Below are 27730 nucleotides of genomic sequence, written 5' to 3'. Positions count from 1 at the left end.
GGCCCTGAGCGCGCGGCCCGACGCTCCTGGGGCCTCCCCGAGCCGACCCCGGGGCGCAGAGCGGCCAGGGGCGGGACTCGAGAGCGGCGCTGTGGGGCCGGCTGGGTGAAAGAGGCGGGAGACGCGCTGGGGCGCGAGGTGAGTGACTGTGGCCGGAGACGCGCCGGCGGGAGGGGTGACAGTGGCCAGAGGCGCTGCGGCAGCCGGCGGGAGGGGTGACAGTGGCCAGAGAGACAGGCTGAGAGGGTGGGTGACAGTGGCCGGAGATGCCTTGGGGTAGCGGGGAGGTTGATAGTGGCCAGAGACGTGCGGGGGGTTGACAGTGCCTGGAGACGTGCCGGGTGGGGGGGTGGGGGTGTGTGACAGCGGTGTGGGTCGGGAGAATGACGGGGGTGGGAGATCCATCAGGGGAGTGGGACAGAGGCGGGAGATGTGGCAGTGACAGTGTGAGAGTGGCAGGAGGGTGACAGTGGCAGGAGACAGGCCGGGGGGTCGACAGAGGCAGGAGATGCACCAAGAGGCCAGATGGGTGACAGAGGCGGGAGACGTGCGGTGGGGTTGACAGTACCTGGAGACGTGCTGGGTGTGTGGGTGTGACAGTGGTGGGGTGGGGCTGCAACGGTGGGTCAGGAGGGTGACAGTGGCGGGAGATGCGTTGGGGGGGGACAGAGGCAGGAGACGTGGTGGGGGTGATGGTGGCAGGAGACACGCCGGGGGTCGACAGAGACAGAAGATGCACCAAGGGGCCAGGTGGGTGTCAGAGGCGGGAGATGTGCTGTCCAGGGCTGCCCACACCCGCTTCTATCTGGCTCTTTCACTCCCTCACTTGCATAGACCTAGTGAGGAGCTGGTGATATGTTTGGGAGCTGCTCTCAGGACTGGAGTTTTCTGCAGGACATTTGACAGTGGCTGTGAGAAGGCTGCACCTTGTGCTGCCGCCCATAGGTCTTTCTCCTACTCCTAGAGTAATCTTGCTGCTAAATACTGGTGAACCTCTGGTCCAGATCAGGTGCCAGGCTATTCCGGGGCATGCTGCTTCTTCACATAGACTGGACCAGACACTGTAGCTTGCTCCATTCAGCTTATTCCAGTGCAGGAGCCTGCTGATTGGATACTATGGATGTCTTGCTAGAGTCACAGCCAGACCCAGTGGGCAGGCAGATCTAATTAGTTTCAGTCTTCTTCATCCTCTTCCCTGCTTCTGACAACAGCCTAGGCTTCTGACTTACTGCAAGGCCATTATCCTCTTCCTGTATTACCATTATACCATTCTTTGATCCTCAGATGGAGGCAGGAGACCAGGAGGTGAGCAGCATGAAACTGCAGACATTGTCCTTACTGCCCGAGGAGCAGATAGTGACACTTCGTCAACAGATGGTGGAAAGTCAGGCATCCTATCAACGCAAGCTGCAGAGCTCCCAAGAGGCACAGCATAGGCAGGCAGTGCTTGTACAGAAGCTACAAGCAAAGGTAAAGCAAAAGTATAACCGTGAGCATCGTAACAGGGAGCCACAGATCAGGAGTGAAAGACATTGGCTGAGATGTGGAAGGACCAGGAGTGGAAGAGAAAGGGGTGCTTTGGGTCAGGAGTGAGGAGCATAACTATAACTGACAGCTAATTTCCTTCTGCAGTCTTTTTACATATTTACAAAAGAGAGAGGCAGAAAGGTAGGGTAGAGAAGAGCAAACATGGCAGAAAAAAGATAAAGGGGGAAGAAATGAAAACAAAATCACTAAGAAGGAAAGGGAAGTAGGAAGCAACGTAGAGGGAAAGAGGAGCAGGGAAAATAAGAGCCCCACTATCTGTTGTGCTGGCAGCCCTGATGTTTGCTTGAAAGCCTCTGCAGCCTGCTCACGAATGCTGAAGAATTTGAAGGTGACTTTCACAAAATCTGTCATTATGGAGGCTAGGACCACACCTATCTTAGGGATTGGGTGCAGCAGGGCAAAGAGGACTGTGAGTGTGTGTAGACGGTGGTGTTGGATAGTGGAGGGGAGGTAGAAGTGAAGATGGGGAAAGGAGTAGCTAGGGCTGTGGGAGCTATAGAGTGGTGTGGGTAACAAGGAAGGGGAAATTGAGCCAGCAGTGGAGCCTACAGTGTTGCCATGTAGTTAAAAAAGGCAATAAGTGGGTCCGTTGCATTTCTAGCCTTTTTTAGCAACTTAACAATTTTAACTCCACATTCTGCCAGTCCATTCATTACTCGGTGGATATTTAGGACTGGAGGTAAAATGTTCAATTCCATAATCTGATGTGAAGGTCTTAAAATCTTTACTAACAAACTGAGGCCATTGTCCGCCCGCTCTATTTTAGGGATACCTGATATGACAAAAATAGCTGTATGTTTTAAGATTGTCTGCTTTGATGTGGTCTTCTGTAGTTGAGCTTTCTCTGGATAACTTATATTTTTGCAGGATCTGGCAACCCAATTTTCTGAGAGAAATTCCTCCAAATTCAACAATTCTTTTTTCTGTAATTAGCATTTTGCTTTATTCAGTTTCAGTCCATTGTCTCTAGCAATCTGCAGAACTTGTACAAGTCTGACATGAGTTCTTGTTCTGGGGCACTCCAAATGAGAGTATAATCTGTGAACATCTTAATACCCTCATTGCTGCTACCTTGTTTTGTGGGATGCAGATATGAAAAAGGTGTGTTCTTAAGGTGCAGATATGAAAAAAAAACTGATGCTATTGAAATGAATACCTGAGAGGAAGCTACTAGGGGGAAGGTTAAACATGGATATTTATAGGCACCACTCCCACTGATTAATACCCCAGAAATTGAAGAATTTAACTGTGAACTCTTTTGTGCAGATTTATAAGAATAATGTCCTGTATGCTTGGATAGCAGCTAGCACATTATGGGCATTTATTGGAGAACAAATGACACTAATAATAAAAAATAGGTGATAAGTATATTTCATCCAGATAGTCCAGGAGGGTTTCTGTCTATTGCCTCATCAAATTTTGACAATCCTTCCACATAAAAATGTTTGTTGTTCCTTCAGAATTGTATAGGTTGCTGCTCAGGGGTCTCTGTGGTTTTTAAGACAGTTTTCTTAATCCTTTCAATAATATTTTGAAATATATCAAAATATTATATTTATAACCTTTTCTGTTGCTCTTTTCTCCCCTTTTTTTCTCTCTATGGTGTGTACTTTTTCTGGTTGTGTGGCTACATTTATTTACTTCTCTATCGTTAGGTCCATGTAGGTGACTGGCATCACTCATGCTGTTAATTATAATTTAGTGTGTTGTATTAAGTTTGCTGTAGTGGGGATCTGTAGGTTTGCTTTGTATACTTTTTGGAGTTTAATTCCTGTATATAATATTGCTGGGATTTCATAGGGTTTTGTGCTCAGTGGTTTTTCTAGGTTTTGGGATGGTTTTTTAGCTATCAGCTGAATTGACTGTAGTTTGGTAGGTATGTGGGCATTATTTCACTGCTATTCAGTTCTCTCTTGCTCTCCTCAATCCCACCATTACTTTTTGGTAAGCTGAATGTGTCTGAGAATGGAGCCCATCTTCAGTGCCTGGAGAGATAATGGAGCAAATAATTAAGCAATCAATTTGCAAACACCTAGAAAATAAGATGATAAATAACAATCAGCATGGATTTGTCAAGAACAAATTGTGTCAAGCCAACCTAATAGTTTTCTTTGAAAGGGAACAAGCCTTGTGGATGAGGGGAAGTGATAGATGTGATATGTCTTCACTTTAGTAAGGCTTTTGATACCGTCATGACCTTCTTATAAACAAACTAGGAAAATACAACCTAAGATGGAGCTAGTATAAGGTGGATGCATAACTGGTTGGAAAAGAGTGTGCATAACTGTTCCCAGAGAGTAGTTATCAGTAAGGCTACATTTTAGTCACAGGTCTTTTTAGTAAAAGTAATGGACAGATCATGGGCCATAAACAAAAATTCACGGCCCATGACCTGTCCATGACTTGTACTGTTTACCCATAACTAAAACTTGGGCTGGGTCTCCTGGGTGCTCTGGGGGGGTGGGGGACGGCAGTCTGGGGGCACTGCGGGTGCTGGGGGCGGGTGGCCTTGGACCCCCGCTGGTGCTTGGAGGGGAGAAGCAGCTGGTTGTGTGCTGCCTGGGATCCCTGCTGGCGCTAGGGGGCTGGGTGGCGGCACAGGGCCTAGGACACTGGCTGGTGCTGAGACGGAGGCTCAAGTGGAAATAGGGGTTGACGGGTTTAGTAGGCTCCTTACCTGTCTCTGCATGTCCCTGCAGCTCCTAGAGGGAGGGAATGCCACGGGGGCTCCACAAGTTGCCCCCGCTGAGTTCTGGTTCCACAGTTCCAATTGGCCAGGAACTGCAGCCATTGGGAGCTGTGGGGGCGATGCCTGCAAGCAGGGACAGCGCACAGGGCCCCCTGGCCCCTCCGCATAGGTCAGGAGTTGCAGGGTCATGCCGGGCACTTCCGGGGAGCCTCCTCACCAGGTGAGCACTGCCCCACACTCCAACCTGCTGCCTCAGCCCTGATCTGCCTCCCACACCCAAACTGCTGTTGGCCCTGCTGCTGCCTAAGTGTTTGGGCAGCCCCTCAGCCAGGCACACCGGCTGCTGCAGAAGTCACAGAGGTCACGGAAAGTCATGGAATCTATGACCTCCATGAGAGACACGCAGCCTTGGTTATCGGTGGTTTACAGTCAAGCTGGAAGGGCATACCAAGTGGGTTCCTGCAGGGATCAGTTCTGGGTCCACTTCTGCTCAATATCTTCATCAGTGATTTATGATAGATAATGGCATAGAGAGTACACTTGTAAAGTTTGCAGATATTACCAGTTTGAGAGGGAGGATAGGATTAAAATTCAAAGTGATCTGGAGAAATGGTCTGAAGAAAATAGGATGAAATTCCATGAGGATAAATGCAAATTACTCCACTTAGGACGGAAGAACAGTCAATTGTGCGCACACAAAATGGGAAATCATTGCCTAGGATGGAGTACTGCAGAAAGGTTCTTGTTAATCTCTGAGGATAGAACAATACACAATGGACTTAAATTGCAGCAAGGTGGTTTACTTTGGACATTAGGAAAAACTTCCTGTCAGGGTGGTTAAGCACTGGAATAAATTGCCCAGGGGGAACATAAGAATGGCCGTACTGGGTCAGACCAAAGGTCCATCTAGCCCAGTATCCTGTCTACTGAAAGTGGCCAATGCCAGGTTCCCCAGAGGGAGTGAACCCAACAGGCAATGATCAAGTGATCTCTCTCCTGTCATCCATCTCCACCCTCTGATAAACAGAGGCTAGGGACACCATTCCTTACCTGTCCTGGCTAATATTCATTAACAGACTTAACCTCTATGAATTTATCCAGTTCTCTTTTAAACGCTGTTATAGTCCTAGCTTTCACAACCTCCTCAGGCAAGGAGTTCCACAAGTTGACTGTGCACTGCGTGAAGAACTTCCTTTTATTTGTTTTTAACCCTGCTGCCCATAATTTCATTTGGTGACCCCTAGTTATTGTATTATGGGAACAAGTAAGTAACGGTTCCTTGTTATTTTCTCTACATACTCATGCATTAAGAAAAAAAAAATGGCCTTATATTACCACTATCATATCCCCCCTTAGTTCCTCCTTCTTTTCCAAGGCTGATAAAGTCCTAACCTCGTAAATCTCTCCTTATATGCGGACCTGTTTCCAAACCCCTAAGTAATTTAGTTGTCCTTCTCTGAACCTTTTCTAATGCAGTATATTTTTTTGATGAGCGGACACACATCTGTATGCCAGTATTCAAGATGTGAGTGATACATGAATTTATACAAGGGCAATAAGATACTTTTTGTCTTTATGTTTCTTTTCCCTTTTTAATGATCCTAACATTCTGTATTGGCTTTATTTTGACTTGCCGCTGCACACTGCGTGGACGTTCTTCGAGAGAACTATCCACAATGACTTCCGAAATCTTTTCCTGATTTGTTGTAGCTAAATTGCCCCCATTAATATTGTTATGTATAGTTGGGGTTATTTCTTCCAATGTGCATTACTTTACATTTCTCCACATTAAATTTCATTTGCCTTTTGTGCCAATCACACTTAGTTTTGTGAGATCTTTTGAAGTTCTTCACAGTCCTGCTTTTTCTTTAACTATCTTGAGCAGTTTAGTATCTCTACAACTTTCGCCATCTCACTGTTTACCCCTTTCTCCAGATCACTTTATGAATAAGTTGAATAGGATTGTCCTAGGTACTGACCCCTTGGGGGACACCACTTGTTACCCCTCTCTCATTCTGAGAATTTACCATTTATTCCTACGCCTTTTGTTCACTGTCTTTTAACAGTTCTCAGTCCATGGAAAGGACCTTCCCTCTTATTCCCATGACAACTTAATTTACGTAAGAGCTTGGTGAGGGACCTTGTCAAGCTTTCTTGGTAAATCTAAGTACCACTGTTGTCGACTGGATCCCCCTTGTCCCACACTGTTTGCTGTGACCCCTTCAAAGAACTCTAATAGATTAGTAAGACACGATTTCCCTTTACAGAGACCATGTTGACTTTTGCCCAACAATTTATGTTCTTCTATGTGTCTGACAATTTTATTCTTTACTATTGTTTCAACTAATTTACCCGGTACGGACGCTAGACTTACCCGTCTGTAATTGCTGGGATCACCTCTAGAGACTTTTTAAAATATTGGCATTACATTAGCTGTCTTCCAGTCATTGGTTACAGAAGTGTTTTAAAGGACAGGTTACAAACCGTAGTTAATAGTTCAGCAACTTCACATTTGAGTTCTTTCAGAACTCTTAGGTGAATGCCATCTGGTCCTTGTGACTTGTTACTGTTAAGTTTATCCGTTTCCAAAATCTCCTCTAGTGACACTGCTGTGTGTGACAATTCCTTCGATTTGTCACCTACAAAAGCCGGTTCAGGTTTGGGAATCTCCCTAACATCCTCAGCTGTGAAGACTGAAGCAAAGAACCCATTTAGTTTCTCCGCAATGACTTTATCTGCTTTAAGCGCTCCTTTTGTATCTCGATCGTCCAGGGTCCCCACTGATTGTTTAGCAGGCTTCCTGCTTCTGATGTACTTAAAAAACATTTTATTACCTTTTGAGTTTTTGGCTAGCCATTCTTCAAACTCCTCTTTGGCTTTTCTTATTACACTTTTACACTTAATTAGGCAGTGTTTATGTTCCTTTCTGTTTACATCAGTAGGATTTGTTTTCCACTTTTTAAAAGGTATCTTTTTATCTCCCACTGCTTCTTTTACATGGTTGTTAAGCGACAGTGGCTCTTTTTTTAGTTCTTTTACTGTGTTTTTTAATTTGGGGTATACATTTAAGTTGGGTCCCTATTATCGTGTCTTTGAAAAGCATCCATGCAGCTTGCAGGGATTTCACTTTAGTCACTGTACCTTTTAATTTCTGTTTAACTAACTCCCTCATTTTTGCATAGTTCCCCTTTTTGAAATTAAATGCCACAGTGTTGGGCTGTTGAGGGGTTCTTCCCACCACAAGGAGTTAAATGTTGTTATATTATGGTCACTATTTCCAAGCGGGCATGTTATAGTTACCTCTTGGACCAGCTCCTGCGCTCCATTCAGGACTAAATCGAGAATTGCCCTTGTGGGTTCCTGTATCAACTGCTTCAAGAAGCAGTCAATTAAAATATCCCAGTCAATATGAGGATAATTGAAATCCCCCACTATTACTGAGTTCTTAATTTTGATAGCCTATCTAATCTCCCTTAGCATTTCATCATCACTATCACTGTCCTGGTCAGGTGGTCGATAATAGATCCCTACTGTTATATTCTTATTAGAGCATGAAATTACTATCCATAGAGATTCTATGAAACCTGTGGATTCGCTTAAGATTTTTACTTCATTTGATTCTACATTTTCTTTCACATATATTGCCACTCCTCCTCCCTCCCCCCGGCACAACCTGTTCTGTCCTTCCGATATATTTTTTACCACGGAATGATTGTGTCCCATTGATTGTTTTCAGTCCACCAGGTTTCTGTGATGGCTGTTATATCAATATCCTCCTTTATCACGAGGCACTCTAGTTCACCCATCTTATTATTTAGACTTCTAGCATTTATATACAAGCACTTTAAAAAACTTGTCCCTGTTTATCTGTCTGCCCTTTTCTGATGTGTCCGATTCTTTTTTATGTGAATGTTTCTCATCTGATCTAGCCCTTAGATTATCCTCTTCCATCCTTTCCTCCTGACTAAAACCTAGATAATATCTATCAATAGACGCTCCTCTAAGAGAAGTCTCTGTCTGATCCACATGCTGCTCTGCAGCAGTCGGCTTTCTCCCATCTCTTAGTTTAAAAACTGCTCTGCAACCTTTTTAATGTTAAGTGCCAGGAGTCTGGTTCCACTTTGGTTTAGGTGGAGCCCATCTCTCCTGTATAGGCTCCCCCCATCCCAAAAGTTTCCCCAGTTCCTAATGAACGTAAACCCCTCCTCTCTACACCATCGTCTCATCCACGCATTGAGACTCTGAAGCTCTGCCTGCCTACCTGGCCCTGCGCGTGGAACTGGGAGCATTTCTGAGAATGCCACCATAGAGGTCCTGGATTTCAGTCTCTTCCCTAGCAGCCTAAATTTGGCTTCCAGGACATCTCTCCTACCCTTCCCTATGTCTTTGGTACCTACATGTACCACGACCACTGGCTCCTCCCCAGCACTACACATAAGTCTGTCTAGATGCCTCGAGAGATCCGCTACCTTCGCACCAGGCAGGCAAGTCACCATATGGTTCTCCCGGTCATCACAAACCCAGCTATCTGCATTTTTAATGATCGAATCTCCCATTACTAACACCTGCCTTTTCCTAGTGACTGGAGTTCCCTCCCCCGGAGAGGTAACCTCAGTGCGACAAGAAACCCCAACACCATCTGGAAGGAGGGTCCCAACTATGGGAAGGTTTCCCTCTGCTCCTGTTGACTGCTCTACTTCCATGGACCTTTCATCCTCCTCAACAGTGCAGGGGTTGTCTAACCAGAGGTGGGACATTCTACAGTGTCCCAGAAAGCCTCATCAACATACCTCTCTGCCTCTCTTAGCTCCTCCAGATCTGCCACCCTGGCCTCCAAAGCCCATATGTGGTCTCTGAGGGCCAGGAGATCCTTGCACCCAATGCACACATATGCCACCTGCCCACATGGCAGGTAATCATACATGCTGCACTCAGCACAATAAACTGGGTAGCTCCCACTCTGCTGCTGGGCTTCTGCCTGCTTTCTCTCCTACAGCTACCTAGTTAATGAAAGGGTATTGTTTAAATCAAGAAGCTTTGAATATAGTTTAGTTTACAGGTTTTAAAGAATGGCAAGTGAACCTTGCCCCCTTCCCACTCCCCTTCTAAACTCCCTTGCGAAACTCCGTTAGCCCTTGGCGCAAGTTTGCCCTGGTTGTGGAATCTCCATCACTGGAGATTTTTAAGGGCCGATTAGACAAACACCTTTCAGGGATGGTCTAGATAATACTTAGTCCTGCCTTGAGTGCAGGGGACTGGACTAGATTACCTCTTGATGTCCGTTCCAGTTAGGGTGACCAGGTGTCTGGTTTTTGATTGGAAAACCTGATTGAAAAGGGACCCTGGTGGCTCTGGTCAGCACCGCCAACTGGGCCGTTAAAAGTCGGCTAGTCCCTACCTATCCTGGCTCCATGTTGCACCCCGGAAGCGGCCAGCAGCTCTGGCTCCTCGGTGTGGGGTCCAGGTGGCTGCATGCACATACCCCCACCCTGAGCACCAGCTCTGCATTCCCATTGGCTGGGAACCATGGCCAATGGGAACTGCGGGGGCAGAACCTGCAGGCGAGAACAGTGCGCAGACTCACCTAGGAGCTGGGCGCAGTGCGGAGTCGGGACAGGCAAGGAGCCCCCAAGCTGTGCCACTAACCGGGAGCCACTGGAGGTAAGCCTGTGCCCCAACCCTGAGCCCCAACACCCTGCCTCAGCCCTGAGCCCCCCCAAACCTGGAGCCCCCTCCTGCATCCCAAATCCCTCATCTGTGGCCCGACCCCACAGCCCCCAACAGAGCCCTCATCCCCCGTGCACCTGAACCCCTTGACTCAACCCGCAGCCCCCTCCTGCACCCTGAACCACTCATCCCTAGCCCCACTCCAGAGCCCGCAATCCCAAATGGAGCCCTCACCCCCTGCCCAGCCCAGAGCCCCCTCCCACACCCTGAACTCATTTCTGGCCCCACTCTGGAACCCACATCTGAACCCCGTGCCCCAGCTCAGTGAAAGTGAGTGAAGGTGGGCGAGAGTGAGCCACCGAGGGAGGGAGAATATAGTGAGCAGGAGGCAGGGCCTTGGGGAAGGAGCGGGGCCTCGGAGAAGGGGTGGGGCTAGGGCTTTTGGTTTTGTGTGGTTAGAAAGTTGGCAACCCTACTTCCAGTCCTACGATTCTATGAGCTTGTCTACATTATCCACTGGATCGTCGGGCAATGATCGATCCAGTGAGGGGTCAATTTATCGCGTCTAGTCTAGACACGATAAATCAACTGCTGAGCGCTCCCCCATGGAGTCCGGTACTCCACCAGCGCAAGAGATGCAGGCGGAGTCAACAGGAGAGTGTCAACCGTCTGCTTACTGCAGTAAGTAGATCTAAGTACGTCGACTTCAGCTATGCCATTCACGTAGCTGAAGTTCCGTAACTTAGATTGATTCTTCCCCCTCACTGTAGTCCAGGCCTAAGATTCATTCTTTCATTATGGTGAGCTAATTTAAACTCTTGCATGTGGTTAACAATTTCTTGCTGATCATGTTAATGTTACTGTGAAATCTACTGTGCATAGTCATAGAATCTTAGGTAGGCAGGAATTTGTTTTTCATGTGATTGCATGAAGTGCCAGTACTCTTGCATGCATCAGTGGCTCTTACTGAGTCTCCCTTCTTGTCCAGGTGCTGCAGTACCGGAGTTGGTGTCGGGAGCTGCAACAGAGGCTGGAAACGGAAAGGGGGGTGAGTTGTTCAGGTAGCTCACTGAGGACAGTAGGTGCAGAGCGAGTTAATGTTGTTATAAGAGCCAAAAAGGAAAAACAGAGGGAAATATGTTTCTATTGACATTGAAGTTTAAAAGACACTGTCTCTCTCTCCTTCCACTGCCTTGTTCCATCTCCACCACCAGACTGGCTTCTTCAGGTACCATTTCCAAAAATCCTAACAATCAGGTGTTAATTTTTTAAAGGAACAGTTAGGTTAAACATGGTTGTATAATATTGTTTTGGGTCCCTCCGTCCACAGCCTGGTGTGGGCTAGCTGACTGATCTAGCTCTCCTGTCTCTGAATAGGGATTGATCACAGCATAGGGCATTTGAAGGGTATGACATTTAGATGTTCAACATGTGGCTCACTTTGGTTACTTCTCCTGTATCGCGGAGAGCAGAATTAGAAGGCAAAAAGGGAAAGAACCAGAGAATGCATGTTCCTGGGCCCAAGCCCAAGTGAGCATTCCTCACCAACAGCACCATCTGCCGCCACAGTGCTCCAGTTCTAGCACAGGCTAGTGGGTTGTGTACTGCACAAAGGAACAGGAACTGTAAGGAACGTGGAGCCACACTCGGCCTGTGTCCCATTCTGTTCAGCGATTGCATTATTGTGTCATGGTAGCAGCCACAAAATCTGTGGTGCTGAGAGAGCATAGGGACGAAGGAGGAACACAAAGGGCTGAGATGGTTTGATTAAGTCCTCTCTCTGTCTCTCTAAGGGGCCCGTTTCACACAGGTGGGAAGCCAAGGAGGAGCACAGCCTGGAGAGGGCTCTGGTCCAGTTGGAGGAGGAGCAGCAGAGGTGAGAGGAAAAACCATATTATTCTGGGTTTTCTGGATATCCCAGAATGATGTGTGGAGAGATGGGAAAATTCCAGCAGTGCTGCTTGCTCAGCCTAGGGGGGCAACTGGGCAGATAACCCTGAATGGAGAAGTATTATGACTGCATTGTGTGATGCCATAAGTGTGAACAGCGTAGTGGGATATGGTGGTGGACAGTGCCAAATGAATAACAGGTCATAACTTCAGACTGAAAATCAAGCCTATTATCTTGAGTGCTTCGTGGAATGGATGTGGTTTCTGTTCTGTTCAGGTTCTTATGCTATGTCTAACACTGCGTTGTCTGGGTGCCTCCTAGTAGTGCATTTGGCAGTGTGGCTAGCCTCTATTACACTCTCTCCTTTCCTTTCCTTTCCCTCCTCCTCTCCCCTTGGAAAATGTTGTGTTTGGATTTTAAAAGACCTCATATTTATGTGTTGTGCTGTGTGTGTTCTCAGTGAGGGCAAGTGGGAGAAGTGTGCCTGGTACTTGGAGTAGAAAGGGATGAGGCCTATGTTGGTTTTTGGAGCCTATGGAAGTTCATTCCACAATTTTAAACTGACCTCCAAGAAAGCTCTGTCCCTGTGTTCTTTACCCTTGTGTGGAATAATTCCATGTGTCAGAGGGGCTGAGTTGTTGACTGCAGTCCTCATCCTGGTTTGGAGCACAAGTGGTTCTAGGAAGAGGGCAGGAATGTTGGTAGGGGCAGAGTAATAGAAAGCTTTGCATGGGCAAAGAAACTCGAACTTCATGCAGAAGTCACTGCAGAGATACAAGAGTGAAGAGAGATGGTGAGAGCAGGAAGACAGAATAAACTAAAATGTGGAGAGAGGGGAGTGGTGTAAGCTGGAGAGGAGAAGGCTGCAGTCATTGAGACAAGAAATTGAGAGTGTGGATTTGTATCTTGGCAGTGGGGGTAGAGAGGAAAGGATGAATTTTGCAGGTGGGAAAGTGAGGGCATAATGTAGATGTGCGGGGCAAGGAGTTAGCAATGACAGGGGGCTCAGGAGATCCTGAAGGGACGTCATGCCACCTCTCAGCCTGGAGAGACAGTCATGACTCAGGGAATTCAGCTACATGGTGGTGGTGGAATCCAAGAGTGTAGCCCCGGGGATGTTACTCTCTGATCCCCAGGTGATTTCATAGTCACAACTCTGGTGCTATTTACTGGGTGTGCTCATCACTGTTCTCTCCCCTCCCCAGATGTGAGAATCTAGCTGAAGTGAACACTCTGCTCCGGGAGCACCTGGGCAAGGCAAATGAGGTGAATACAGCCCTTAGAGAGGATGTGCGAAAACTGACAGTTGATTGGACAAGGGCCCGGGACGAACTGGAGCTCAAGGAGAGCAATTGGCGCACTGAACGTGAGGTAGGGTTGGGGTGAGGAGCAGTGAACAAGATGCAAGACAGGGGAGAGAGAAACAGTGAGGTTCTCTCTTCCTCCAACCAGGACCATTTGTGGAAGTTTTTGCAGTTTTGGGTATGGATTGATGTTGGCTAGCGGAGTGGAGGGGATCAGATTGTATTGGTGGAAGATGCTGATGAGGCAAGGCTGTGCTGCTGGTGGGGGCAAATATTAGCGAGATCATTGTGAATGCTGGGACTTGGGGAGCATTGGGACCTGAGCCCTATCTGTGCTGAACACTGAGGTTACGCTGGGTTATTGCCTTGTTGGAGTTAGTTTTGCATTTACACTTGGACAAGATGCTGGATCAGTGATTTATAGACTGGAGGACTGTGTATCTCCAGAACTGGTGAAGCCCTGGCAGCAGCATCACAGGTTTCCCTACTCCAGTGTGCCTCACCCCTGATTCTGAGGAATTTGTTTCTGTCCTGTTGATAAATTATATACTCAGTTGCTTGACCACACTTTGGTTCATTATTTTGTTATAAAATATACTTGAGGCCAGTGTCACTCAGGTTTATTAATATGGTGCGGAAAAAGGGTTCTACACAATACCAGTCTCCAAAGAGCAGTCCCATGCAGCGATGTTACATTCACCTTATGCAGAAGGTGTGCTCCCTAAGTTACACATTTCAGCTTGTATTATATGATTTTACAACTACACATCTCTTTACATGTCACTAAAATCCATTCTGTCAATTTGTCTCAGTTTCCTAATTTGTTGTTCTGTTCCTTCCTCATCTTTGTTTTGATACTAGTGTTCCAAGTACTGATCCATGAAAGTACATCCCTTGTGTTAGGGAACCCAGAGAGATGGGGGCTTGCTGAGAAGTCCACCCTCTTTGGTAAATGGAATGAGGTACATGCCCATGGGGGAAGGATGCCTTCCAAGGAAATGAGGCAATTAAGTCCACTTGTAAGAGGTTTGAAGTAAAGGCAGCATTATGGAAGGCTGCCAGTAATCTTTCAAGTTTGGTGCTACTCCAGCAAAGGCAACTGGAGGATTGTAAATTAGAATTAGGGGTGGTTAAAGATAATTTGGCACTACAGGAGAGTCAGAAGGAATGTTAACAGACCCCCTTTTAAGAGACAGGTGCTGGGAAAGGGGACACAGGTAAAGGCTCTGCCGTATCAGTGCTGGGAACGGAATACTGGGAAACAGACTCTGCTGGCGTGTAGAGCTATGGATATGCTTGCTTGAAACTAAACCCAATAAACATTGCATTGTCTGGACTTTGGGCTTCTGCTTTCTGTGTGCATGACATGAACCAGTGGAGGGGGTGGAAGAGAGGCCTCCTAACACCTAGCTTATACTAAGACATAGAATGAATATATCTTGATTTTGACAAGTTTCGTGTCTGCTTATTTAAAATGTTTACTTCAGCAAATGCAAGGCGTTCTGGAATGCTTAGAATAAGTGACTGGGTTTATGGAATAGTCCAGTTTCGGCTACATCACTGTTACAATATTGGTGCTTCATGCATACTAATATATATCTATATAGTGTGGATAATACATATTATTAATATTATATAAATATATATGCTGCCAGCAGATATTCATCAACATCTGTCAAGACTGGCTCTGCGGGGTGAGACAGGATTGTTAAGTGACTATTTTGTTAATCACCATGGTGGCTGGGATTTGGGCCTGTTATTAGTTGTGCTCAGGTGGTGGCCCTAGGAAGGGTGCTCAGAGTACATCTTTGGCCTTTCGGCTGGGACTGCTATCAAAAAACTTCTTTGTGTCTGAGGTGGTGACTCTCTCCCTGCTGGGAGAAAAGGGCACCTCATATGGTGTGAGTGGTGTGCAGGGGATCAACACCATGTGGCTGAGCTGCTATTTGCTTTTGTCTCTGCACATTTAGTTCTTTGAGGGGTACTTGAGGTGTGAACATGATCGACTTCTCAGCCTGTGGCGGCAGGTGGTGACCTTCCGCCGTCACTTCCTGGAGATGAAGACTGCAACTGACAGGTGAGCAGGAATGAGGACTCGAGCTGTTGAGGAAAAATGGGTGCTTCCCCTAACACCTTGTTCTGAGCCCCATGGTGCTGGGTTTACAGTTAAAGGACACAGTGCTCCCTCTGACCATTGGAAATAAAAGAGATAACTATGTCCTGTTCTGACACTCTCCTTGGAAGACCTGGGTTGCCTTTGGAGTCTTATTCTCAGGTATGGGGTCCCAGGCAGAGATGGTGGTGAGGAGAGTTAGGGTTGCCAGAGCACTGCGAAGAGTCCTTGGAGGAATGAACTGGACAGTAGTGAGGTCTGGTCATATTTTCAAATTGCCTCATCAAAAAGTCAAGCTGCTCACTTTCAAAAATGCCTAAAATACACACCAGTTGTTCAATGACCATGGAAAGGCCTGAATTTTCAAAAGGGCCTAGGTGAGTTAGGCACCCAACTCCCAGTGAAAGTCAATGGGAGAAGGGCATCTAATTCTTTTAGTCATTTCCGCAGAAGGGCTTGATTTGTGCAGCTCCCATTTCCTTCTCCGCCTCCTCTGTCGCTCCTCATCCCTCCTCTGTTTCTTTAACAGAATCATGAAGGTTAGAGATAGGAAAGATGCATAGGGTTAATCTAGTCCATAGTCAGACCTGTTTGTCTCCATCTGTTTTTCTAGTACTGTCTCTGTTTTATCATTGTAAATATCACAGTTGGTGGGCTTTCACAGCATCTCTTGGGACACTATACTAAAGATGAGGACCAGGTCCTCTTAAACATATTTGGAACCAAATGCTGGGTTTGGGCATCCTAGAGCTGGGTGGTGTAAGCATATTGAGGACACTGCAGCCTCATTAGTTCAGTAATCCTCCTTATTGTGCGGCCCCGTGCACTGTGAACAGGAAGGCTGAGAAGATAGGATGCTGCAGAACCCCATAGGAGAAAGCCCACAGGATAGAAGAGCAGTCATCCCAATTTCTGGGATCTTTCACAAAGAAGGAGAAGGAGCCATTAAAATAATTCCACTGACCCCCGTGCAAATAATACCTAATGTTCAACAGCATGAAATGCAAATGGGAAAGAATCAGCACAGGAACTTTGTCCTAATCCATTGTGACATGGACATTGTTCAAAACCCACCAATGTAGTTTCTGCCCCATGCCCATACCTAAAAAGTAACTGAGGGGAAAGATATCTGAGGACATCAGCTACTGCCAGAATTGCCCAGCCACAACGAACTCTTTCTCAGAAGAGGAAGATTGATTATAGGTTAAGTGATAGCACTGTCAATACTGATAGATAACTGGGGCTTGATAGTCTTCGTCCTGTGGTGATAAGGGTTGTATAAGCAGCAAGTTACCTATATAGAGAAAAGAGAGTTAGTATGCTGGCCTTTCAACCAGAAAGTGCATGGGCCTAACTTGCAGGTTGTATCTGGAATTAGTCAAAGTACCTCCAGAACAGGGGTGGACAAACTTTTTGGCCTGAGGGCCGCATCGGGTTTTGTAAATTGTATGGAGGGCCGGTTAGGGGAGGGGATCATGGCCCAACTCCCACCTCCTATCTGCCCCCTCCCCCACCAGACCCCTGCCCCATCCACATACCCCTGTCTCCTGACCGCCCCTGGATCCCCGCCGCCCCATCCAACCCCTCCTCTCATTCCTGATGGCCCCCCCAGGACCTCTGCCCCTTCCAACCACCCCTTCTCCCTGTCCCCTGACTGCCCCGGAACCCTTGCCCCTGACTGCCCCCTGCTGCCCCATCCAACCCCCTCTCCTTCCTGACTTCCCCCTGGGGACCCCTGCCCCCATTCAACCCCCTGTCTTCCCCCCCGATCCTATCCAACCTCCTTCCACCCCGCAACTTCGCCTGGGCTTTATCCAACCCCCCTCAACTCCCCTGCCCTCTATCCAACCCCCCCCCCCGCTCCCTTACCGCTATGCGTGGAGCACGAATGGCTGGCGGCGCTATAGCCACGCCGCCCGGCTGGAGCCGGGCCACGCCACCACCACCAAGCAGCACAGAGACTGGGTTGGTTCAGGCCAGGCTCTGCAGCTGTTCTGTCCCAGGAGCTCACTGCTTCGCCACCCAGAGCACTGTGCCAGCGGTGGAATGAGTGAGCTGAGGCTGCGGGGAAGGGAGGACAGCAGGGGAGGGGTCAGGGCTAGCCTCCTGGGCCAAGAGCTCGGGGGCCGGGCAGGACAGTCCCACAGACCAGATGTGGCCCATGGGTTGTACTTTGCCCACCTCTGCTCCAGAACCACAGTTGGCTATAGGAGCTGAAACTGAAGCAGAGAAAATTTTGCATTTGTTTCCTTAAGACATTGCTCAGTAACTATGAAAACAAAATAACATACATTCTTCATGGTGAGGAAATTTCTACTCTGTCTGATGGGAGACAGTCTAGATATTATGTTTTAGTCCAACACAAGTTATTTGGCTCAATATTGGGGTAGCTGGTGAAATTTAAATGTCCTGTGTTGTACAAGAGGTCAGACTAGATGATCTATCTGGTCTTAAACTCTATGAATCAAGAATAGCTTGCCTACTCGACAACTGGAATTGCTTTACTAAGTCAGACTTTGCAGAAACCATGGTGGAGACTGGGTAACCTCAGTGTTCTGCACACCCATGGTGTAAGACTTTAGAAGAAAAAATTTCAATCAGTCTCAGCATTGAACTTCTGCCACCAGTGCTGCATCTATCATCCCCTGCTCCATATGTCAGTGGGAGTCTGTAAACCTGGAGGCGTATGAGAATGAGACTTTGGACAAAGGCATTTAGAAGTCTCTAAATTAATAGCTGAGGACAAAAGAAAATGATACAATTCTACAAGGCCATTAATAGAGTAATTTGAGTTCTTCAGAGTCATCTGGAAATTGACAGTTCCATTTACCTCCAAGGATAAAATAGATTAATTGGCCCAACCGTAAAGGTGTGTTAGACCCCAAAGTGTAGGAAGGAATGGGTTAGTCCGTGAAAAAGATGTAATCTTCACTCCCAATCCAAACACCAGATCTAGAGAATGGCCAACTATATGTGCTGAGCCAAAAACAACTTAGGACAGCTCCAAGAGTTTCATGGCCCTAGATACAATACAGTCTAGATGGAGCTACTATAAGATTGGTGCATAACTGGTTGGAAAACCATTCCCAAAAAGTGGTCCACAGTCAAGCTGGAAGGGCATATCGAGTGGGGTCTCACAGGGATCGGTTCTGGATCCAGGTGTGTTCAATATCTTCATCAGTGATTTAGATAATGGCAGAGAGAGTACACTTTAAAGCAGGGGTCTCAAAGTCCTGAACCAGGGGCCATCTGCGGCCTGCGAACCTCCCCACTGCAGCCCGCGGAGGAGAGACCCATGCAACCACACTGCTGGTACAGGCACCACCTCCCCGCAGCACCCAGTGGCTGGGGGAGAGGGACAGAGGTATCATCATTAGTTGGCGGGCAGAGCCAGCCATGGAGGCAGCATTGTTAGTTGCCGGGCAGACTTAGCAATGAGGCTCTGTCATTTTTTTCCACAATGAATATAAACAAGTAAAAATACCGAACACAACTATCTGATGCACACCTTTCTGAATGTTTCAACTGCTCAGTCACGGAGGCCAAACATCAACATACTGACAGAACTGAAGCATTGCCAGGTGTCTGGCAAACACTAAAAACTCTCTGGAAGGCAAAGAATTGTATAAAGTTATATGACAATTTTATTATTTCTAAGAAATTTGAAATAAAAAATACAATATAAATGTTTTCTTTTTTGAACACCATCTTCAGTGACATTATTGGCCCGCTGGGAGGATTTGAGGACTGGCACTGGCCGTAAGGTAAATTGAGTTTGAGACTCCTGCTTTAAAGTTTGCAGATGATACCAAGCTGGGAGGAGTTGCATGTGCTTTAGAGGATAGGATTAAAATTCAGAAATGATCTAAACAAACTGGAGAAATGGTCTGAAGAAAATAGAATAAAATTCAATAAGGACAAATGCAAAGTACTCCACTTAGGAAGGAACAGTCAATTGTACACATACAAAATGGGAAGTGACTGCCTGGAAAGGAGCACTGCAGATAGGGATCTGAGGGGCATAGTGGAACACAAGCTGTGATGTATTAGCAGGAGCGTTGTAAGTAAGACATGAGGAATAATTCTTCTGCTCTACTCCATGCTGAGACAGCCTCAACTAGAGTGTTGTGTCCAGTTCTGGGCACCACATTTCCAGAAAGATGTGGACAAATTGGAGAAAGTCCAGAGAAGAGCAACAAAAATGATTAAATGTCTAGAAAACATGATCTGTGAGAGAGAAGACTGAAAAAATTGGGTTTGTTTAGTCTGGAGAAGAGAGGACTGAGAGGGGGCATAATAGTTTTCAAGTACATAAAAAGTTGTTACAAGGAGGAGGGTAAAAAATTGTTCTTGTTAACCTCTGAGGATAGGACAAGAAGCAATGGGCTTAAATTGCAGCAAGGGTGGTTTAGGTGGGACATTAGGAAAAACTTCTTAACTGTCAGAGTAGTGAAGCACTGGAATAAATTGCATAGGGAGGTTGTGGAATCTCTGTCATCTGAGATTTTTAAAAGCAGGTTAGACAATCACCTGCGGATGGTTTAGCTATACTTAGTTCTGCCGTGGGGGCTGGCTAGATGACCCCTCGTGGTCTCTCTCCGTCTTAATGATTCTGTACGTCTATGGCAGCCTGTTTGTCACTTGGTACAATGATGGATGTTGAATCACTGAGAACAGTGATCCGTGCCACTTGCCAAGAGGGAATTAGTAACTGGCCAGGGATTCGGAATGCAGCATGAATCTACGTATTTTCATACTATATCAAGCTAGTTTAAACAGAACATGAAGGTTTCAAATAAAAACGCAGAATCTATTGCTGTGCAACGTTAATTCAACACCCTAGTGCGGTATGCATTATGTATACCCGTCTTAATTACCTTTTTACCTACTATTTTTCCCATCGGGCCTGTCATACCGATAGCGAGGGTTACATGTTTCTTTTACCTGTAAGGGTTACAAAGGAACCCACACTGACCAAGCGGCCAATCAGAAACCGGATTTTTCAGTGAGGGAGGCTTCTGGGTGTGTTTTGTCTTTTTCTGCCTGTTGTTTTTCTTGGCTCTGAGGAAGGAGCTTTTTTTTTTTCTATCTCCACGCTTCTTTCTACCTTCTGTTCCAGTTGTGGAGTACCAAGGGAAAGCAATAGGTTTTATTGTCTTTTCTTTAATGTGTGGAGTGCTGGCATGTTAATGGATATCTTTTTGATAAGGCTTGTCCTTCATTGTCTTTTTACGAATAGCCCTGTGTTATTGTCATCTTGACTGCACGCGTCTGTCATGTGTTTTTTCTTTTCTTTTTTTTTCTTATAAAGCTTTCTTTTAACTTGTTGGATTTCTTTTCCTAGTTAAGGCAAGGGGATAGGATTCTCTGTGCAGGCGTACTGTCTCTCTCAGGAAGACTGGGAGGGGGGAGACGAAGGAGGGGAGGAGGTAACCGTCCTCTCGTGTTTTCAGGCTGAAGCAGGGATCTCTAGTGCCGGGCGGGACATCTGGGAGGAAGTAAAGAGCAGGAAGGGAAGTGGGTTATTTCCCTTTGTTGGAGGCTCAGGGCATCTGAGTCTTGGGGGTCCCCCAGGGAAAGATTTGGGGAGACCAGAGAGTTTATCAGGTACTCAGAATCCTGATTGGTGGCAGCAAGATAAGATCCAAGCTGGTAATTAAGCTTGGAGGTTCATGCTAAGGACCCAGATTTTGGACGCTAAGGTCCAGATTTGGGACAGAGGCTTATTACAGGGCCCCTATGTCATGCAGTCCAAGGATGGACAGTGCTGTGATAATGAATTGGGTGTATATTAAAGGAGGTTGTTTGTAGGAGCCCTGCCTCATTTGTCGTAGAAGTTGAAGGTGTGTAGTGAATGCAGGAAGAGAATGAAGCGTTTCAGGGTTAAGACTGTTGCATGCTATTCTGGACAAATGGATCCTATCCTTGCCTCTTCCACAGAGTTCCTGTGGGATTTTGGGCATGTCACAAACCAGACTTTTCACAAATGGTCACTAATTCTATGTCCCTTATTTTAGACTCATAGACTTGAAGTTCTTATGGTCATCTAGTCTGACCTCCTGCACAACGCAAGCCACAGAATCTCACCTACCTACTTCTGTAATAAACCCCTAACCTGAGGTATTGAAGTCCTCAAATCATGGTTTAAAGACTTAAAGGTGCAGAAAATCCTCCAGCAAGTGACCCATGCCCCACGCTGCAGAGGAAGGTGAAAACCCCCAAGGGCCTCTGCCAATCTGCCCTGGAGGAAAATTCCTTCCTGACCCCAAATATGATAATCAGCTAAATCCTTTGTGGGTGCCTGACTTCAGACACTTGGTTTTGCTTTGCAAAAGTACCGAGCACCCTCAGCTGCAGCTGAAGTCAATGGGAGCTGTGCTTGGAACATACAAAGTGCTGTAAACTTTTGAAAAATCAGGCTTTAGGCATCTCTGATTAACTGACAGTTTTGTGCCTCACTTCCTTATCTATAAAATGGGGATAATAATACTGCCTCACCTCACAGAAGTGGATCAAAAGTCAATTAATTAATGTTTGTAATACACCAAAGTAATATGATGAGAGCACCATAGAAAAACTCATGAGGAAATTAGTAATTTTATATTTACTGCAGAGTTTTGATGCTTTGCAGTAAATGCATAGGCCACTTAGTGAATAGTGAAGATAAAAGTCTTAAATGGCTGCCAGTGGGCCATCCGTATGTGAAAGAGGAATAAGTAATCATAATTAAAGACTGTATTATAATTCATATATGCAAGGGGGTTGAATTAAAGTTTTGCACGGGCAACCATAATTCAGATGTTTCCTAACATTTGAGTGCTTGATTTTGCAACCTTAATTTTTTAAATTTATTTTTGTATATGTAATTTCTTGAGTTTCTGAAAAATCAAGCTGAAAAGAGAGAAATTCTGTCACATGGCATCGTGATGGGGTTGGAATCTTTATGTCCACCGCACAGACTTCTACTATTTGAGCTAATGGAGTAACTGGCCATAATAGTAGATTTTCATCCTCTGAACACTAGATGGGGATGAGGTGCTGTCAAGGTTCCTCCCCCACTCTGGACTTTAGGGTACAGATGTGGGGACCTGCATAAACACTTCTAAGCTTAACTACCGGCAGCGAAACCAGATCTAAGCTGCCATCCAGATTCCTCAGTCTGGAACACCCCCTTTCCTCCCAAAACCTTCCCCTCCCTGGGTAGCTTTGAGAGACTTTTTCACCAAGTTCCTGGTGAACACCGATCCAACCCCTTGGATCTTAACACAAGGAGAATTTAACCATCCCTCCTCCTTTCCCCCATCAGTTCCTGGTGAGTCCAGATCCAATCCCCTTGGATTTTAAAACAAGGAAAAATCAACCAGGTTCTTAAAAAGAAAGCTTTTAATTAAAGAAAGAAAGGTAAAAATCATCTCTGTAAAATCAGGATGGAAAATACTTTTCAGGGTAATCAGATTCATATAGCCCAGAGGAACCCCTCTAGCCTTAGGTTCAAAGTTACAGCAAACAGAGGTAAATCTGTCAGCAAAGAACATTACAAGTTGAGAAAACAAAAATAAGACCACAGGCCTTGCCTGGCTGTTACTTACATTTGAAATATGAGAGACTGGTTCAGAAAGATTTGGAGAGCCTGGATTGATGTCTGGCCCTCTTAGTCCCAAGACGAACAACCCCAATAACAATAGAGCACAACAAAAGACCTTGCCCCCTACCAAGAATTTGAAATATCTTGTCCCCTTATTGGTCATTTGGGTCAGGTGTCAGCCAGTTCCTGAAGCTTTCTTATACCCTTTACAGGTAAAAGGATTTTGGTGTCTCTGGCCATGAGGATTTATAGTATTGTACACAGGAGGGCTGTCCCTTGCCTTTATGGTTCTGAAGGGCACGCTTTTGCCAGGGAAAAACGAGGAGTCCTGTGGTCCATTAGAGACTAATAATGTATTTGGGCAAAAGCTCGTGCGCTAAAACTAGGGTGACCAGATGTCTGATTTTATAGGGACAGTCCCCGATATTGGGACTCTTTTCTTATATAAGCTCCAATTTACCCCCTAACCCCATACCCGATTTTTTCCACTGCTGTCTGGGTCCCCGTAAGCTAAAACCAGTTCATCAGATGCATGGAGTGAAAATACAGTAAGCAGAGATATATTTATAGCACATGAAAAGATGGGAGTTGCCTTACAATGTGGGGTCAGTGCTAAGAGCCCAATTCAATTCGTTTTGCTGATCACAGACTAACTATGGCTACCACTCTGAAACCTGTCACTGTTGCCAGGGGTTTCACAGATATTTTGCTGACAACAGAAGATTGGCAAGACTCTAGAAGGACTTGGGTTCCATTGCAGGCTCTGGAAGGAAGAATTCTGTAGTGGATACAGAACCTTCTGCCTGTGTCTTTCTAGTTAATGTGTCCCTTCTCTCTCAGTCTCCACTCACCCTGATTTCTCATCTCATCCAGCCTCATAAGAAATAAGAACAGCCGCCGGTCAGCAAAGGTCATCTAGCCGTATTTGTGGTTCACTGAAGTGACCCAATGCCAGGTGCCCAAGGGAGTGAACCTAACAGGCAATGATCAACGTGATCTCTCTCCTGGCATCCATCCATCCTCTGACGAACAGAGCCTAGGGAACACATTCCTTACCCATGGACCTGGTAATAGCCATTTATGGACTTAACCACCATGAATTTATCAGTTCTCTTTTAACACTCGCAAGTCCCAGCTCACAATCCCTCCTCAGGTAAGGAGTTCCACAAGTTGACTGTGCGCTGCGTGAAGAAGAACTTCCTTTTATTTGTTTTAAATCTGCTGCCCATTAATTTCATTTGGTGACCCCTAGTTCGTGTATTATGGGAATAAGTAAATAACTTTTCCTTATCCACTTTCTCAACATCACTCATGATTTTATGTACCTCTATCATATCCCCCTTAGTCTCCTTGATCAGTCAGCCCTAGTCTCCTCTCCAGGCTTCTCATTGATATTTGATTTTTTCTGCTCCCATCCTGCCTCCCAGTTCCAGTCTCCCCTTTGGCTTCGTGCCCCTAGTCTTCTTGCCAAGCTAGTTCCAACCTTCCACAACCCTCACCTCCTTGTCAGATCCATCTTCCACCCTTGTCCCACTGATTCCAGCCCCTCTCCTTGCCCTGTCATTCTCAGTCTCCTCCTTTGCCCCACACCAAGCTCCCAGGTCTATTCTTCCTAATCAGGTTCCTTGTCCAAATCTACTCGCTCCACTCCCCTTGTATTCTAGCAGGCTCAGCTCCCCTGACCCCTCTGTATTCCAGTCCTAGGCATGCTGCTTCCATCTTATCCTCCATTCTTCCATGCTACCTGCTGGGGGAGCATTGAGAACACAAGAGAAACTGTCTCCTTGCTCCCAGTTCCTCTACCTAGCACCACCGTGGTCCCCTGAAGCAGTAATTGTATGGAAAAAAGTCCTGCTCAGTCACTGCATTCCTTGGCTGAAGCATTCTCAGTACAGATAGAATCTTCTGAGAATTTAGCTGCCAAACTCTAACAAGTCTCTGAGAGAATGAGAAGTGAGGTTCCCCCCACCCCCAGAGGTTATAACTTGTTTACATTTGTGTAGCTTTTCACAGGGAAAGCAAAAGGCACATCTTTGACCCCAGGGTAACCTCCAAATTCTAAGACCTTGCTACAGAGTCATGGAGGTTCTAGAGCAGTGATGGGCAAGCTGTGGGCCTCATGTGGCCTGTCAGGATAATCTGCTGTCAGGCTGTGAGACAGTGTTTACATTGACCGTCCATAGGCACGGCCGTCTGCAGCTAGCAGTGGCCACGGTTTGCCATTCCTGGCCAATGGGAGCTGCAGAAAGCTGCAGCCGGCCTGTGCTGCTTCCCACAGCTTCCATTGGCCGGGAACAGCAAACCGCGGCCACTGGGAGCTACAGCTGGCTGTGCCTGCGGACAGTCAATGTAAACACTGTCTCGCGGCCTTCCAGCGGATTACCTTGATGGGCCGCAGGTTACCCATCACTATTCTAGAGCTTTTCTACAGAACAGCGTTATGAATTTGTTTAACATAGGCAAAAATTTTTTTCCTTAATTTTGTACTCGGAAATCTCTGAACTGTTTTCTTGAAAAATTCAGCCTGAGACAGACACCTGGGATGGAAAATTTCAACACAAATGGTTAAAGTTTGGCAAAGTTTGTAAGGAAATTCAGTGACAAAAAATGTTGGTAATGCAGAGTTAAGGTTGCACAGTGGTATCTCATAACCTTCTGAAATTCAGCAAACGTCAAACGTGTGAAAATGAGGAAATACAGAGATAAGGTACATGTGCATGCAACCTGAACTCTGTCCCTGTGGAGCTGACAGTAACCACTGGGAGTTAATCTGCAGCCATTACAGCTGCATTCTCTGTGCTAGGCCTATCTGTACTGAGTGGTGGAGGGATTAGTTAGAGCAATTTGGAAGAGCAGTGCCCCTCTGGAGCAGTGTGAGCTCCTCTCCTTGACCACTATATGTGTAGTCAAAGGAAAGAAGTGTATCTTGGGAGATCCAGTATGTTTCATTTCATAAAATCATAGAGTTATAAGGGACCACAAGGGTCATGTAATCTAATGCCCTGCAAAGATGCAGGATTTGTTATGTCTAAACCATCCAAGACAGTGCTATCCAGCCTTCTTTTGAAAACCTCCAGTGAAGGAGCTCCCGCAACCTCCCTAGGCAGTCTGTTCCATTGTCCTCCTGTTCTTACAGTTAGGAGGCTTTTCCTGAGATTCAGTCTAAATCTGCTGTGCTGTAGTTTGAACCCATTGCCTCTTGTTCTGTCCTGTGTGGCAAGAGAGAACAACTTTTCTTCATCTTTTTTATGGCAGCCTTTCAAGTATTTGAAGACCTCTATCATATCCCCCCTTAATCTCCTCGTTTCAAAACTAAACATACTCAGTTCCATCAGCCTTTGCTCATATGGCTTTTATTGCTTCCCTTTGATCATCTTTGTCACTTGCTTCTGGATCCTTTCCAATTTCTCTACGTCCTTTCTATGCAGTGGTGACCAAGATTAAACACAGTACTCCAGTACTCCAGCTGAGGCCTAACCAGCACCATCTGGAGCCGTACTATCACCTCCTGTGATTTGCAAGCTATGCCTCTGTTAATGCAACCTAAAATTGCATTTGCTTTCTTTGCAACAGCATCATATTGCTGACTCATGTTGAGGTTATGATCCACCACAACTCCCAGATCCTTATCAGCAGTGCTGCTGCCAAGCCAGTTATTTTCCATTCTGTATTTGTGCATTTGGTTTTTCCACCCTAAGTGTAGCACCTTACATTTGTCTTTGTTAAATTTCATTTTGTTGTCTATGGCACAGTTCTCCAATTTATCAAGATCCCTCTGAATTATAGCTCTGCCCTCCAAAGTGTTGGCAACCCCCCAGCTTTGTGTCATTTGCAAATTTGATCAGTATGCTCTCTATTCCTAGATCCAGGTCATTAATAGAGATGTTAAACAACACCGGACCCAATGATCCTTGTGGAACATCACTTGAGATCTCCCACACATCTGACATCATTCCATTAATAGTTACTCTTTGTTTGCAGTTGTTTAACCAATTATGTATCCACTTAATGGTAGTTCCGCCAAGCCAACATTTCTCCAGCTTACTTATCAGAACGTCATTGGGGACTGTGTCAAAAGCCTTGCTGAAGTCCAGGTATATTATGTCAACTGCATTCTCCCTGTTCACCAAACCAGTTACCCTGTCAATTTCAGTGCAACATTGTATAGATTATGTTATGGGTGGGACACAGGGTGGTTCTTGCCATAGATGTTGTCAGCAGTTAGGTGGGAGATAGGTATTGTGAGCATAATTCATAGATTTTAAGGCCAGAAAGGACCTTCGTGGTTATCTACAGGTGGTATAACACAGGCCAGAGAACTTCCCCAAAACAATTCCTAGAGCATATATTTTAGAAGAACATCTAGTCCGGTTTAAAAAATTGTCAGTGATGGAGAATCTACCATGACCTTTGGTAAATTATTTCAATGGTTAATTACTCTCACAGTTAAAAAAACAGTACACCTTATTTCCAGTCTGAATTTGTCTAGTTTCAACTTCCAGCCACTGAATTGTGTTATACCTTTCTCTGCTAGATTGAAGAGCCCATTATTAAATATTTGTTCCCTCTTTAGGTACTTATAGGCTATTGTCAAGGTATTTGTGGTAATAGCCTCCTGTCCCAGATCTGGACTTTAGCGTCCAAGACCTGGGTGCTTACCTGAAACTCCCCCAAGCTCACTACCAGCTTGGATATTCTCGCTGCCACCAACTAGGACTATTGGGGGTCCTAGTATGCCCCCCGAGTCACCCCAACTGTCCCCTGGGGGACCCCCAAGACCCAGAGCCCTGGGTCTCCCTCTCTTCTCTCCCAGCTTCCCCCCCTTTCCTGGGTTAGCCGGTGCGAGACTAGACTTCACTCTTTGAATGCAACCGGAGAGGCAATCTAGCGTCCCCGAGGCTATGCATTCACAGCTAATCACAGCTAGCACACA

General features: G+C 46.1%; 1 protein-coding gene across 8 annotated transcripts in view; it reads left to right on the top strand.

Annotated features, from left to right (window-relative positions):
• The first annotated feature begins 6 nt into the window (after positions 1 to 6).
• CEP250 (centrosomal protein 250) overlaps positions 7 to 27730 on the top strand; it is a 138597-nt gene continuing 110873 nt past the window's right edge. For 6 of the 8 annotated variants that reach the window (XM_075072359.1, XM_075072361.1, XM_075072356.1 and 3 more), the window contains exons 1-6: positions 19 to 138; positions 1285 to 1470; positions 10893 to 10952; positions 11698 to 11780; positions 13001 to 13166; positions 15070 to 15176. In XM_075072359.1, coding sequence (XP_074928460.1) covers positions 1285 to 1470; positions 10893 to 10952; positions 11698 to 11780; positions 13001 to 13166; positions 15070 to 15176 — 602 coding nt within the window. In that variant the 5' untranslated portion in view covers positions 19 to 138. Of the gene's footprint in view, positions 139 to 1284; positions 1471 to 10892; positions 10953 to 11697; positions 11781 to 13000; positions 13167 to 15069; positions 15177 to 27730 lie in introns of all 8 variants that reach the window. The other 2 variants (XM_075072360.1, XM_075072357.1) reach the window with 2 other exon arrangements.

Source organism: Chelonoidis abingdonii, chromosome 14 (genome assembly GCF_003597395.2).
Source record: "Chelonoidis abingdonii isolate Lonesome George chromosome 14, CheloAbing_2.0, whole genome shotgun sequence".
Taxonomy (NCBI): Eukaryota; Metazoa; Chordata; order Testudines; family Testudinidae; genus Chelonoidis; species Chelonoidis abingdonii.
Note: the sequence above shows the minus strand (reverse complement) of the source record. Positions and strands in the feature narration are given on the sequence as shown.